The 13,025-nt window shown below is 52.9% G+C and overlaps 1 protein-coding gene across 1 annotated transcript in view; it reads right to left on the reverse strand.

Annotated features, from left to right (window-relative positions):
* SKI (SKI proto-oncogene) overlaps positions 1-13,025 on the reverse strand; it is an 88,931-nt gene that overhangs the window by 8,628 nt on the left and 67,278 nt on the right. Inside the window, exons 3-5 of the mRNA XM_050322180.1 lie at positions 1,499-1,624; positions 1,189-1,304; positions 372-622 (exon numbers count right to left, since the gene is read on the reverse strand). Coding sequence (XP_050178137.1) covers positions 372-622; positions 1,189-1,304; positions 1,499-1,624 — 493 coding nt within the window. The remainder of the gene's footprint in view (positions 1-371; positions 623-1,188; positions 1,305-1,498; positions 1,625-13,025) is intronic.

Consider the following 13,025-nt stretch of genomic DNA (forward strand, 5'->3'; position numbering starts at 1 on the left):
GAGTTGGATTCAATCATCCTTGTGGGTCCCTTCCCACTCAGCATATTCTGAGATACATATTTTATATATATATATATATAATATAGCTCAAAAGATGCTGAGGCCCTTTTATACAGACACTCTCAATATTCCATTAAAAAAAAATGAAAGAGAATAAAACCTGGCTCATTTTATACTGTGATACTTGAAATGTGACACAAAAGCAGCCCTGACTTAGGGGACCAACTCGCACTTTGCTTGAACTGTGACGGTGCAATTTATGGCACTGCGGCACCGCTGAGGCTTCGGCCTCCCAGAATCCCTTCTGAACACCCCAGTTAAAGCTCCAGCCCAGAGACACCAAAACAAAGGCAGGTCCAACCAGCACTCACATTCTTCCCTGGTTTCCACTTCAATTTCTGCCTCCGACTCCTTGTCCTCCTCGGGGGCCGGGGCCGTGGCCTCGGGGACGGGCGCGTGCTCCACGTGTTTCCTTTTCCTGGGCTGGCCAGAGCTCAGGGAGTCGCTGCCCCGGGACACCACGGTGGCACAGGGGGGGTTGCTCACGATCTTCTGCTGGGCTGGGGGGGCCAGAGCCACGTTGGGGGCCACGGCGTTCTCGAAGCTCTTGTAGGAGTAGAAGCTGGTTCAGAGCGGGAGGCAAAAAAGGAGGAAATGGTCACGTTCGTGGCTTTAAAGATGCTTCCCAGTCCATGTGTTACATGGGAATGACAGTGAGTTCCACTCATTCACAGCAGCTGAGAACCTGCTGTGCTCACCCCCCTGATTCTCACCAGCTGAGAACCCCTGTTTGTCAGAGTTTGCTCTCATTAAGCCTGGAGTGACGGGCACCCAGGGACCACATTCCCAGTGCCACAGACCCAGGGGCACCCAAGGGATGGCACCCCCGAGTCACAACGCTGCTCCCTCCTGCCCTTCCTGCCCTGCTGTTCTGCCCAGCTGCACTCTGTCCCTGTGTCCATCCACAAACGTTCCCTGAGCTCAAACCGGCGCTTCCCGAAGGGACACCATGGAGTGCCGAGGCGCCTTTGGTGTGCGGTGATTTCAACACCCGCGTGTAAAACCACAGGTGAACAACCAGCACAGCCGGGGCAAAGAGCAGCAACCCTGTAACACCCAAAGTGCCCAGCTGTGCCAGGAGAGCAGCAGTGGCGGGCACACCAGCAGGAGCTGCCCCTGTGTCCTTACCTGTCCCGGATGAGGGCGGGCAGGTGGCCGGGCAGCTCCTTCTCGCCCGCGGACACCGCGGGGGACCAGGGCCGGAACGCCGAGAGCCGCTGCCGGGGGTGCACACACCCGATGCTCTGGGGAGAGAGAGAGGGCAGTGAGCACCCACAGCCAGCACAGCCCAGCACAGGGACACCCCAGGGACACCCCCATGGCCAGGTCCTGGTTGGCAAAGCCTGGGCAGGTTCATTCTCCTCCCTCATTTCCCCGCTCCATGAAGTGATGCCGTGAGCTCATCTGACCTTTCCATTACAAAATGTTCAACAATCACCTTATTGGATGAACTGGATAAGGACCGTAACCAACTGGACTGTTTTTCCTTCTCAGTAGAGGCTGGAGATTGGGAAGCAGAGTCATCTATTTTGGGCTTTTTGGAAGCAGGAGGATCTGAAGAGACCTGAAACAGAGACAGGCAGGAAAAATCAAAGTCGGAATTTCTCCCTTTGCAATCAGCTTAGAAACAGGTGATAAGGCAAAAGCCAAACTTGTATTTAAAAGGAAGAAACCTTGGGTGTTGTCCTGTGAGGCCAAACAAAGGAGTGAAGATGAGGGGCAGACACCAGCTCTGACAGAGCAGAGATCATCCCTTCCCTCGGGATCCTCCAGCGCGGCGTGGAGGGCGCAGGAGAGAGGGGCAGTGACCTGAGGGAGACACCCACTCCCCACGGCACAGAACTGTCGGCCTTTTATGATTCTTGTGTGCAGAAAGGTGAGTTTAATGTGGTTGCTGGACTGGAAAGATTATTTTAAACGAGAACAGACCAGACTTTGTTATTCTGTTTGCAGTGGTTGTTATGCCGATGACTTCACTACCCCACAGCTGCAGTGGATTCTGGGGGTGCTGCCAAGAGCTGCTTTGCCTTTTCCACAAGCGGCTCAGCTTGGCCCATAAATCATCCTCAAGCATAAGAAAGCCCTTTGGCAAGCAAACCCCCTTTCCTTCAACACTGTGAAGGAATAAAATTCCTATAGTCCCAGCGTGGCTTGCAAAAAAATTGGTAACTACTGGTTTAACTGGTGCTCTGGGGATACCAGCTGGAAGCCCTGCCAGCACAAACACGGCCATGGGCAGGCAGGGAGAAGGTTCTGGGCCCTGTGCTGCACAGAAATAATGAAAGAAACGTTCCACCTCCATTTCCATCCCTTCTTCTGTCTATTTGCAGCTCCAAACTCTCCACCCTTCCACGCTCCCCAGCCCTGGCTCCCGGTGAGGTGGCAGAACCACGCTGCAGGAACTGCTGAATGCTCATCTCGGCACTGACTTTTTTCTTCCCCACACTCTCTGTGATTTCTGTGGGCAAACAAGTACTGATACAGGTGTGTCTGTAAAACACATCCTGGGAGCCCCAAGTGCCCCAAACCCAGGTCTCCTGGCCAGTGATGGAAAGGATCTTATTTTGTTCTCAAAATCTGTCCCCTCCAGGCACCTTCAACTGGGAACTCAGAAGCTGCTCCTGCAGGTGATCATGGAACCCTGTACCTGAGGAGGTGTCCAAGTGCCCTTCTCCAGGCTCTGTAACTGCAGCCATCCCACCCCCTCTGCACACCTCCATTAGGAGGAAATCACAAATCACAGCCTCCTGTCCCTGCCCAGCTCCTGCCAGTGCCTCTGGCACACCCTCCATGCCCAGTGTGCCCAGGAACGTCATCAAACCGTGCCCAGAGGGCTCAGCACAACATTCCCTGGCACTCAGGGCAGCTTTCCATGCGAGCAGATGAGGGAGGATCCCACGGGAGGGGGGTGTGTAACCCCCAGTTACAGCCAGCCCGTGCCAGAGCCAAATGCCAGCTCCAAGGGATTTGCAGGGGATTCTTTGGGCACAGCCTCAGGCTTCCCCAGGGCCGCTCAGACCCAACCAGGAAAAGGCATTCCCGTTCCTGACCCCTTTCTGCAGAGAGCAGGACAATGCACTGGGAGGGATTTGTGTTTGCTCTCGGAGATGCTGCCTGTGCAGAATTAGTGACAGCATGAGAAAGGTATTTGGCAAGAGACTCCTGATCCCAGCCCTATCCACTGGGGATGGTGAGCTGTGTGGGGAGGGGAGCTGGGCTGGAGGGTGGGGAGGAAGGGGGGCTTGGAATGGACAAGGCAACAGGTGGCAGGACTCAGCATGGAGCCCGTTCCTCCCCCGGCCCTCCGCCGGAGAACATTCTGTGCTGGTGTGGGACAGACACGGTGACCGTCCCCACTGCACTGGGGCATCCCTGCTCCACAAACGGGGCATCCCTGCTCCACAAACAGGGCATCCCTGCTCCACAAATGGGGCATCCCTGCTCCACAAAGGGACCATCCCTGCTCCACAAACAGGGTATCCCTGCTCCACAAACAGGGCATCCCTGCTCCACAAACAGGGCATCCCTGCTCCACAAACAGGGCCATCCCTGCTCCACAAACAGGGCATCCCTGCTCCACAGACAGGGCCATCCCTGCTCCACAAACAGGGCATCCCTGCTCCACAAACAGGACATCCCTGCTCCACAAAAGGGCATCCCTGCTCCACAAACAGGACCATCCCTGCTCCACAAACGGGGCCATCCCCGCTCTGGACACGACGACACACGGGAGCAAGAGTCCATTCCTGAAAGGCTGCAGGGGAGATGCTTCAACAGAATGATCTCATTTGCTCATCTCCAGCTTTCTCCACTCCCCCCCCTCTTTCCCCTCTAAATGCAGGCTGACACCAAGGGCCAGAGCACAAAACCTGTTGGCAGACCTGGGAAATGATCCTTAACCTCGTTGCCAGGAGCCCGTATTGATCTGCAGACAGGAGCTGCAGCTTGGGAGAAGCAGTGGAGGAGGTGTGTGCAGGGAAAACAGGTCTGTCCCCCAAAGACATGGAAATGGCAGAGGAAAGGAAGGATAAAGCAGGGCCTGCAGGGTTTTCTAACTTCAATCACCTCCCACCACGGGACTCCTGTATCCCGACAGGCCAGAGCTGCCTGATGCAGCCCAAAGAAGGGCTGCTGCCAGTGGGGGTTTGGAACTGCTGTGACAACCTCCACCAACCTCCATCCACTGCCCCATTGTGCTCCTGAGGATCATCTGCTGGCTGAGCACCTTGGGAGCTGCTTTAAAGATGCCACCTTAGCAGTGTAAAAATGTAATAATTCCAGTGGTTTCCCTGCCGGTCGATGGAACATCGAGTCACTGCACGTTGCTGTTCGTCAAGAACTGGAGGTTCCCCCCGAGGCCCCTGGCACAGAACCACCCTTCTGGCCACAGCCTGGAGCCACTTGATTGCATTTTTGCAGGCTCTGACTCTGGAGGAGGCAGGAGTGAATTCGCTCACGGCTACAGGAAGATACTCGGATGTGGAACAGGACGAGTCACTGAACACAAAGTCTCCTCTCCAGGTGACTCAGCCATTACATCCCACTGCAGGACAGATTCCAGGCACCAAGACACCCCCCTCCAACACTGCTCTGGCCCCAGCAGCCAGCAAACCTCGGTACTGCCTCAAATGGGGATGATTTGATCTCACTTCTTCTCTTTGCCAAACAACGAAACACACGGAGTTGCAAAAGAAACACTGAAAATCCGATGTAACTTTTTTGCCATCCTCACACATGATTCATGAAACCCTTGAACACAAACTCTGGGAGACTGAGATAAGTATTTCCCGATTTCCTGTTCATTTTTTCTTCCATTGGAGGCAACTTAACAATCTGTTGTCAAATGGGCCTCGTGCTGGGCACACCCACTCATGAATACACATTTTCTCCCATCCAAACCTGAGGATACAAAGGGGCCCAGGAATGCTACAGGAAACATTCCCTTAAGCTTCGGGACTGTTGCTTTTTGAGGCAAACAAGTTTCAAGGAAGAACAGATACAGAGGGATTTATAAAGCTGCTGAGGAAAGATTTCAGAAGTCCACTCCAGAGGGAAACTGGGCCTGTGAATAATGTCAGCCGTTTTAAGGCAAACCGAAATTAGGCAGCTCAGCTTGGCCTCCAGCCAACCAGGGCCACATTTGACATGTCAGATCAAATTTTCTACTTCAATTAAGTATTACAGTAACAGACCATGAGACCAGTGGAAAGAATTTCTGACCCTCTCCCTCTCAGAAAGACAAACCTCCCCCAGTGCTGGGCACCAGGGGCAGAACCAGCAGGCCCAGGTCGGGCATCCCAACGTGCAACTTTTCCTTGCAACCACGGCAGAAAATGGGCCCAGCAGAAATTCTGACACTGTAAGATGTGGGAGTGCTCACAGATATGATTCTTGGTGGCTGAATATCTCCCCAAACACACCTCCTGGAGTAATTCACTTTCTTTTCCCTACTGGGCTGAGCAAAGGCTTCTGTTCCCTCCTCATCCCTGGCCCTGCTGTGCCCAAAAACAGGGCTGTGTCACCTGTGGGGCCGCACATGGCAGTGAAACCTGGGCTGCTTTTGCCCTGTTCAGAATGAAAGCATTACACAAAACCAGCTGGAAATACTTAGGAGGCCTCCACGCCTGCATCCTGTGCCCCAGAGACGCAGCAGCTCTTCCTGCAGTCCCAGGAGCAGCCGAGAGCCTGGCAGAGGTGCAGGGACCCTCAGCTAAAGGGACAGAGCTGCTCTGCAGGGCTTGGATGAGGGCTGGGGATCCATCCAGCCCTTGGCCCTGTCCAGTCCTTTGGGAGAGGGATGGGAAACACGGCCCCCAGAGCAGAGGGAACCACGGCATCCTGGGTGCCATCCTTGGAAACCAAAGCCTGAGCGTCCCTGGAGCTACCAAGGAACCTGCATTTAAACCCCTGAAAAATCAACGGGGAACACACTGGGAGGCTGCAGAATTCATTCTGTATTCCTGAGCAGGGAGCACATCAGGAGCGGGCTGTAAATCCCCAGGCAGAGCCGGAACGCTGGGGCTGCTCCTGCCCCGGGCTCAGTTACAGCGGGTGGGGCCTCCCGGCTCAGCGGATCCCGGCCGGGTGCCACAATTAAGCCGCTTTCTCATTAGGGCAGCAGCCCCGGCGTCTGGGCTGATGTGAACCCGGGGAGCAGGCAGGGACTGCCCGGGGTCACGGCGTGCCAGACACTGCGGGGGAGCAGAGCCCTGGGGAGCTCCAGGGAAACCACGGGCACGGGGGCTCCAGAAACAGCCAAGGAGCCCCATCCCACATCTCCACGGCCTCGGAGCCCCGGAAGGCTCCAGGAGGATGTGCAGTGCACAGAGCTCCTGCTCCACACCCAGGAACGCGAGTGGGAATGAGGGAGCACCTCCAGGGGCTGTTCCAGGGGCTTTTCCTGGCTCGCTGTGTGACCACAGAGCGGTTCCTGACGCTCAGCTGAGCAGCAGAGAGAAAACGGGTGCTGTGACATTTGTGCCCTGCTCTCACCTGCAGTGAAAGGAGCCAAAGCCTCATCTTAAGCCCAGGTAAAGTCCCAGCCCAGGTCAGGCCTTCCAGGCTGCTGCTCCACAGGGATCTGTTATGTTACACAGCTCTGTAAAATGGCATTTCAGAAGTGCCAAGGACTCAAAAGCTCCTTCTGGAGGCTTCCAAGACCACAATTCCAGAACCTGGGAACTGAACTTGGAATTCTCCAGTGGTGCCTTCATGAGCCGTGGGCCTGAGTGTCCCTAAGGACAGGCTGAGCCTCACGAGGAGGGGGGATGTTCTGGCTGTCTCGAGATTCCCTTCAGATTTCCAGTTCAAATCAAGTCTAAGAATGCCCAGAGGAGGCATCTTCCATGTGGGAAAGGGGCCCTTTATCCACATCCTTTAAGCCTCCAGGAGCACGTCGACCGATGGCCAGAGCACTTGCTTCCTAAAGCCTCTTTGTGACGTGGTCCAGAAGTGATTAATAAGGTATTAGAGGTCTTTGTGAGGACTGCACTTTCACGTGGATTAAAGGAATAAATATATTCAGGTACAGATTGAAAGCTGGGGAGGGGTTGTCTCGATAATAAAAAAAGCTAAAAATAAAGCCGTGCCACGGAGCTGTAAGAAGATTTACTGCTTGTCTACTGTAGATATTTAAAAGAGAAAAAACCTACCACACTGCAGTGTCAGTTCCAGGGAGCGTATGGAGCATTTGTTTTATTTTTCTTTTTCTTACAATTTTGGTTTCATTGGGCAGGAATCCAGGCTTTCCATCTTCCCATTTTTCACTGCTCTGGTGGAAGCACAGGCGCTCGTTCTCCCCTGTCATTTTGGGACGTGTGATTACAGGAAGTATTTGCTTTCTATTCCTGCCTTCACAGCACATGTTGGCTGCCAGTGTGGCCCCCCAGTCTGACCCGTGGGGAATCTTCACCAACCACACTGTGGAAAAATCCCTCCTGGAGCTGCCCTGCTCTCCCTGCCTGTGCAAGAGCCTCGAGGGCTCCCTTTGCCTCCTCCTGAGGGGTCTCCTGCTCGTGCAAAGGTCTGGTTTCACCTCCCTGCTGCAGTGCACACACCCCTTCCCAGCTGCCCCACAAGAACTGCAGGGAAAGGGGTAATGGCTCAGTCAGTCCCTCTGAAAAACTGGGAGCTGAGTTCTCCTCACACCTGTGCGAAAATCTTTAATTTCTATGGAAACACATCCAAAGTGTTCAACAGGAGAGGTGAAAAGAGACTGGACTGGTTTACTTCAGACACCGTCTCAGTTTAAAGCGAAGTGCTACGAGTACCCTCTGATGGATTCGTTTTGCACAGGCAAATTGAAATTATTTTCCAGACCACTCTACACAGCCCCTGGCATAAGTCATCATCCACTTTCAAAGCTCCCTGGCTAGCATAAAAGAGAGGGAAAAAACCTTTTCTCTCCTGTCTCAGTATTTCTTTCCTTTTATTCTTTTAGTACAAAAATTAGGCCAGATGACATCTGATGACTGCACTTATCCTTGGGAGCAAACACTGATGCATTTCTAGTGAGCTCTGCAAGAGCAAACCCAGCAACCACCTCCCAGGCAGACCCCAGATCCACAAACTTCATTTTGAAGTGGAGGGAAGAAAGGCAAATCTCACCCCTTTTCTATTTCTCACGAAGCTTCTGGGATCCTTTGGGACTTTGCTGCCACTTATGACCCTTTTCCCAAGTTCAGTGTTAGAGAAGTTGGGACATCATGAGGATGCAGCTCCTGCTGGAAACTTGCACTGACAAAAAATGCTCACCTGGCTGTTTAATCCCTGATCTCAACAACAATCCTTTTAATTCACTGTTCTCCCTGTACACCTATCATGCAGAATCCTTCTTTGATACAGATCTGATCCTATAAATCTATAAAACTCTCCACATCTCCCAGAATGACTTTTCAATAGCCCTTCTCTGGGTGTCAAAAGTCTCTGAACCTTAGGTGGTGGCTCAGCACAATCAGTTTGTCCCGTGTGAAGTGGTTCTGATTCCTGCAGCTGGAATCCCCATGCCAGGGACCAGCACAAGCCCAAGCCCACCGTGCTGTGCAGCCCCTGCACGGAGGGGAACGCAGGAATGAGCCAGAAACAAAGAGAACGTGGCTGTCAGAGCTCCCCCCATGCCAGGGTTAAACCCCACACACACAAAGCACCCCCTGACCCTTCTGGTTCCTCTTCTAAAGCAGCATCTGAAAAGAGCTGATCATTTGTTACACGATGTACTTGCCTTTTGGCTCTTGGCTGATGCAACTGGAAGTCTCCTCTCCACTGGCTAAGAGTCTGTTTTGCCCTTCCAGTGGAAAGTAAAAGTTACAGCTTGAAAAGAATTCCCTGCCCCGTGGTTTGAAACAAAACAAAACAGTCCAACTCACACTTCCCAGTGTCTGAGCAGAGCCAGTGCTGGAGAGCAGCACAAACCAGGTCAGAGGGGCTGAGCAGAAAGAATGGCCCCTTTTCCTCGGGTCGTTTTTGTTGGCAGCAGCTGCCTGGGAACTCTGGGATGCCCTGTCAGTACCAGGGGAAGGAGAGGGACTGAGGAAAACAACTGAGCTGGGATCTGCACTGCACACACAGGGAGGGGCGGTCCAGGAAAAGAGGGAGCGTGTTTGGCAGTGGGAAGGAACCCAGGGGAGGGAAGTGATGCCATCAGATTCATCAAGGAAAACCAACATTTCCTCCGTGAACAGACCTGCTTTGCCCAGTCGCTGCTGAATTGTTTGTGGGGTCATGGTTCTGGGAATTAAAAAGCCATTTGTGGACACAGTTTGCTCCTCACATTTTCTGTGCAGTGCAACCAGGCTCTCCTGCTCTAACTGCACTCAAGTTCCAGCTCCAAACTCTCTCTGAGGCATCTGCTCCTGTGCTGTGCAGACATGTCCACTCTGTCAGCCGAGATCTCAGTCTGGTCTCAAATGTTACATAAAAGGACAAGTATTCCCTTTGTGATTTCCACACAGTGTTCTTCCCTGAGCACCAATTCAGCAATCAGCCAGTTCAGGAAGCCAAGGAAGGGGAGAGGGGGCTCTAAAACTGACCCAACTGATGGGCTTTTGGTGTTCTTCTGTCCACCTCTCCTGCAGTACCCGGGCATGGAGCTGCTGAGCTCCAGCCTGCTCTGATTTGGGGTCCCCCTGTGCTGCCTGCAGAGCTCCCTGGGGCACAGAGCCTGCTCCTGATCCGGCTGCAGAGCCACCAGCACCCAACCCTTACAGTTACGGGAGGAAAAGACACGAGCACAGAAACCAGCCCAGCCAGTGAGCAGCCCTGACTTAACAACCTCTCCCAATTCGGCTGCAAAACGAGGCCACAGCCCCTCAGTCACCCCCCTCTTCCCCTCATCCCCTAATCCCCTGTTTGTGCCAGGCTGGTGCTCCTGGGCTGGCACATGTGTGTGAGCGTGTGACACCGAGGGCGAGGAGCAGAGCCTTTGGTCAGCCTAAGCCTGGGACAAGAGCCTGAGGACATCCCAGGAATCCTCCAGAGCTGGAGAGCCCTCGAGCTCAGCCAGCACAGCCCCAGGTCTGCACCCAACCCAAAACCACCTGCCTGCCTTCCTCACAGGGCTGTCTCTGCCAGCCCCACCCTCCCCTCCATACAAAGGCATTTCATCAGCACAGCTGGCTGGGCTGGGGGCCCTTCTGGTCACCAACAGCACACCAGGATAAAACCTCAAATATATTCACAAAGTCACTACAACACATCACCAGAATCTGAATTTTCTGCCCTAACCACCAGACAACGCAGTTTTTAAACCCAAGACCGCTTCACATATGTATCAGTGAAAGTCAATACATTGGTCGTGGATTAATAGTCACAAATCCTATTAAGGTTACATGGAAAACCCCCAGCCAGGGAAGCAGAACGCAGCAGGCCTCAGGCACCTCTGCTGTCCTGGTGGGAATCACCCCCTGGAGCCTTTCCACCAGAAGATGACTGCAGGAGAAGAGTGCTAACCACATACTTATGGATATTTTAGGTGCCAATGGCTTTAAGCTACTGAGCCAATTTAATATCATCGGAAAGAACTTGGTTTCCAGTCGAGGCCACTGCTGTAAAACTCCCTTTCTGAGGAGTAACTTCTCACCACCCATACACAGAAGAGAGGAAAAACCCCAATTCCTTGCTCACAAAATGTTTTGAAAGCCCCAGACAGGCAGATGCTTCCCTAAGCAGCCGAGAACCAACGTGCTCTGCAGTTCTAAGAAAGCCACAAGAAGCTCATCTACTTTAAGTAACAGTTATTACTTGTGAACTGTCCCCAGAGCTCCCGGGATAAAGGCAGACAACCAATTACAGTCTTAGACTTCCAAAGCTTATTTTGCTGCCTTTAGAAATAAGCATCACATGCTCTTTCCACCAGACACCGAGTTAAGGGGGGGTCAGGGGTGGTTTAAGAGGGGAGGGAGGAGGAGGAGGAGGGAGGAAGGAGAGCAGAGGGCCCTTGAGTTCAGCCTTTCTGGCACACCCGAGCAGCAAAGCAGCTCTGCTCTGTCAGAAGGGGTTTGCTTTGGAAGAACCTTTTATGTTCCAGCGAGTGACTTGTCTAAACAGAACTAATTTTAGCCACGACATCCACCAGTGCAGGAGTGATACACTCAGAAAAGGACTTTTGTCCCTCAGAAAGGGTTGGTAACGTTGAGAGAAGAGAAACCATTACGAGGGTTGCCAAAAAAAACTAAAATAACTGAGCAAAATGCCACGGTGGGATTCTTGGGGGTGTCCTGTGCAGGGCCAGGGGTTGGACTTGGTGAGCCTCGTGGGTCCCTTCCAGCTCAGGGTGTTCTGGTTCCATGGAAATGTTGTTCCCACACTGGGAAGATCAGTGTGAACATCACCCCACAGACACAGTTTGGACAAAAAGCCCACCCATTTCCTTCCCTTTTCATGGCACAAACTCACCTTTTGAGGTCAGGTGAGGGATCTCAGGGAAATGCCCACTGAATGTATGGGAATAGGGGGCAGAGACACAACATTTAAAAACCTGCTCTGGGTAACACCAAACGAGGCAGCAAAAGACAATGGGAAGGGGAAAAGGGAAAGGGAGTGGGATGGACAGGAGGGGGAAATCTGGGACACTACAAGGAGGCTTTCAGTTCTTGTAGAGGTGATAGATTTTAAGCCTTTAGGGGAGGAGTGGCTGAGCAACAGTGAGAGCAGCGTGACTGCACAGCCACACGGGCCGTGCCTGCTACAGCCCTATTAACAGGAGCCATCGGGGAGGTTTGGCTCCACACACCTCACCCACCAACACCAGCCCTGCCTTCTGTCCCCACACACACCTCGGGGGTGTCACAGTGCCCAGAGCCCCAGAAGGAGCCACCCGAGACTGGACCCTGCTGGGCCCTCGCTGGCCCCAGGTCACCCTCTGGGTCTGACAGAGCACCCAAACCTCGGCACCAACTCAGCCTTACCAGCCTTTCAACACAGACCCAGCTTTCAGTCCTCAACTGCTCACTGCAGGCCCAGGGCTGGTGTGTTTGTGCTGCCCCAGCAATAAACACGACCCTCCCCGGGCACGGCCTGTGCTGCTTTTGGCTCCCTCTCCTCCCTCTCCTGTTACAATGCAAGTTCTATTCCACATCCCCATTCTGTGTGTGTAACGTGCCTGACCCCTATAAAGATGGTCAAATAAATATCTGGTGACCTCACAAGTACGAAAATAAGCTTATTTGAAAGAAAAAGTATATCTTCAGGGGGTTTGGCAGTAACTTTCAATTATTTTTAATTGCCTGGAAAATTAAAGTAAGAAAATAGTGTGGTATAAATGTTAGGGCACATTATTAAGCCGTTTTCATAATATCTCAGCCATAAGCTTAACAGACAAAAAGGGGTTTTTTTTAGGCCTGGGTCATCTGTTCAACATGAATGGCCTGTCTGTTCCCAGACTTCCTCAAGGGGTAACTCAACTGAAATATTCCCTGATAGAAACCAGACTCGCTTTGACCTGGTAGGCAACGAGAACTCCACAGAACCTTCGAAAGTTGGGTTTAATTACAAACCACCACGGAGTCTGGACTGCAGCCTGGGATCAGACACACAAAGGAAGGAGTGCAGGGAAAGTTTGGAGCTCTGAACCCCAGCGTCCCTTCCCCCTCTCCTCCTCCAACACCACGGGATGGATCCTCCAGTTCTTATTGTCAACACAAGCAGCTCACAGACTGCAAGGTGAGCACGATGCCCAAGGGATCAGCCTGAGCCTGCCTTTGTATCTTCCTGCTCCCGAGTTCTGCTGTCACAACAGCGACACTGCATCAAACCCATCCTGGGGACCAGCACAGAGCCCAGTTCAGCCCTGGCACCACAAAGGCTTTGAGGGCTCACAGTTTATTTTCTTGTTTTGTCTGACACTTCGAAGCTTCAAGATTACTTGGGCTGAACTTTTCTAAAGCAGCCTTCAGTGCAGTCAGTGACTGACTCACATAGGGCTTTGGGAAGAGCTGTAGGTTAAAACCACCCCAAAACACAGCAAGATC

Source organism: Myiozetetes cayanensis, unplaced genomic scaffold, assembly GCF_022539395.1.
Source record: "Myiozetetes cayanensis isolate MyiCay16 unplaced genomic scaffold, myiCay2020 scf28, whole genome shotgun sequence".
In the NCBI taxonomy this organism is placed as follows: Eukaryota; Metazoa; Chordata; class Aves; order Passeriformes; family Tyrannidae; genus Myiozetetes; species Myiozetetes cayanensis.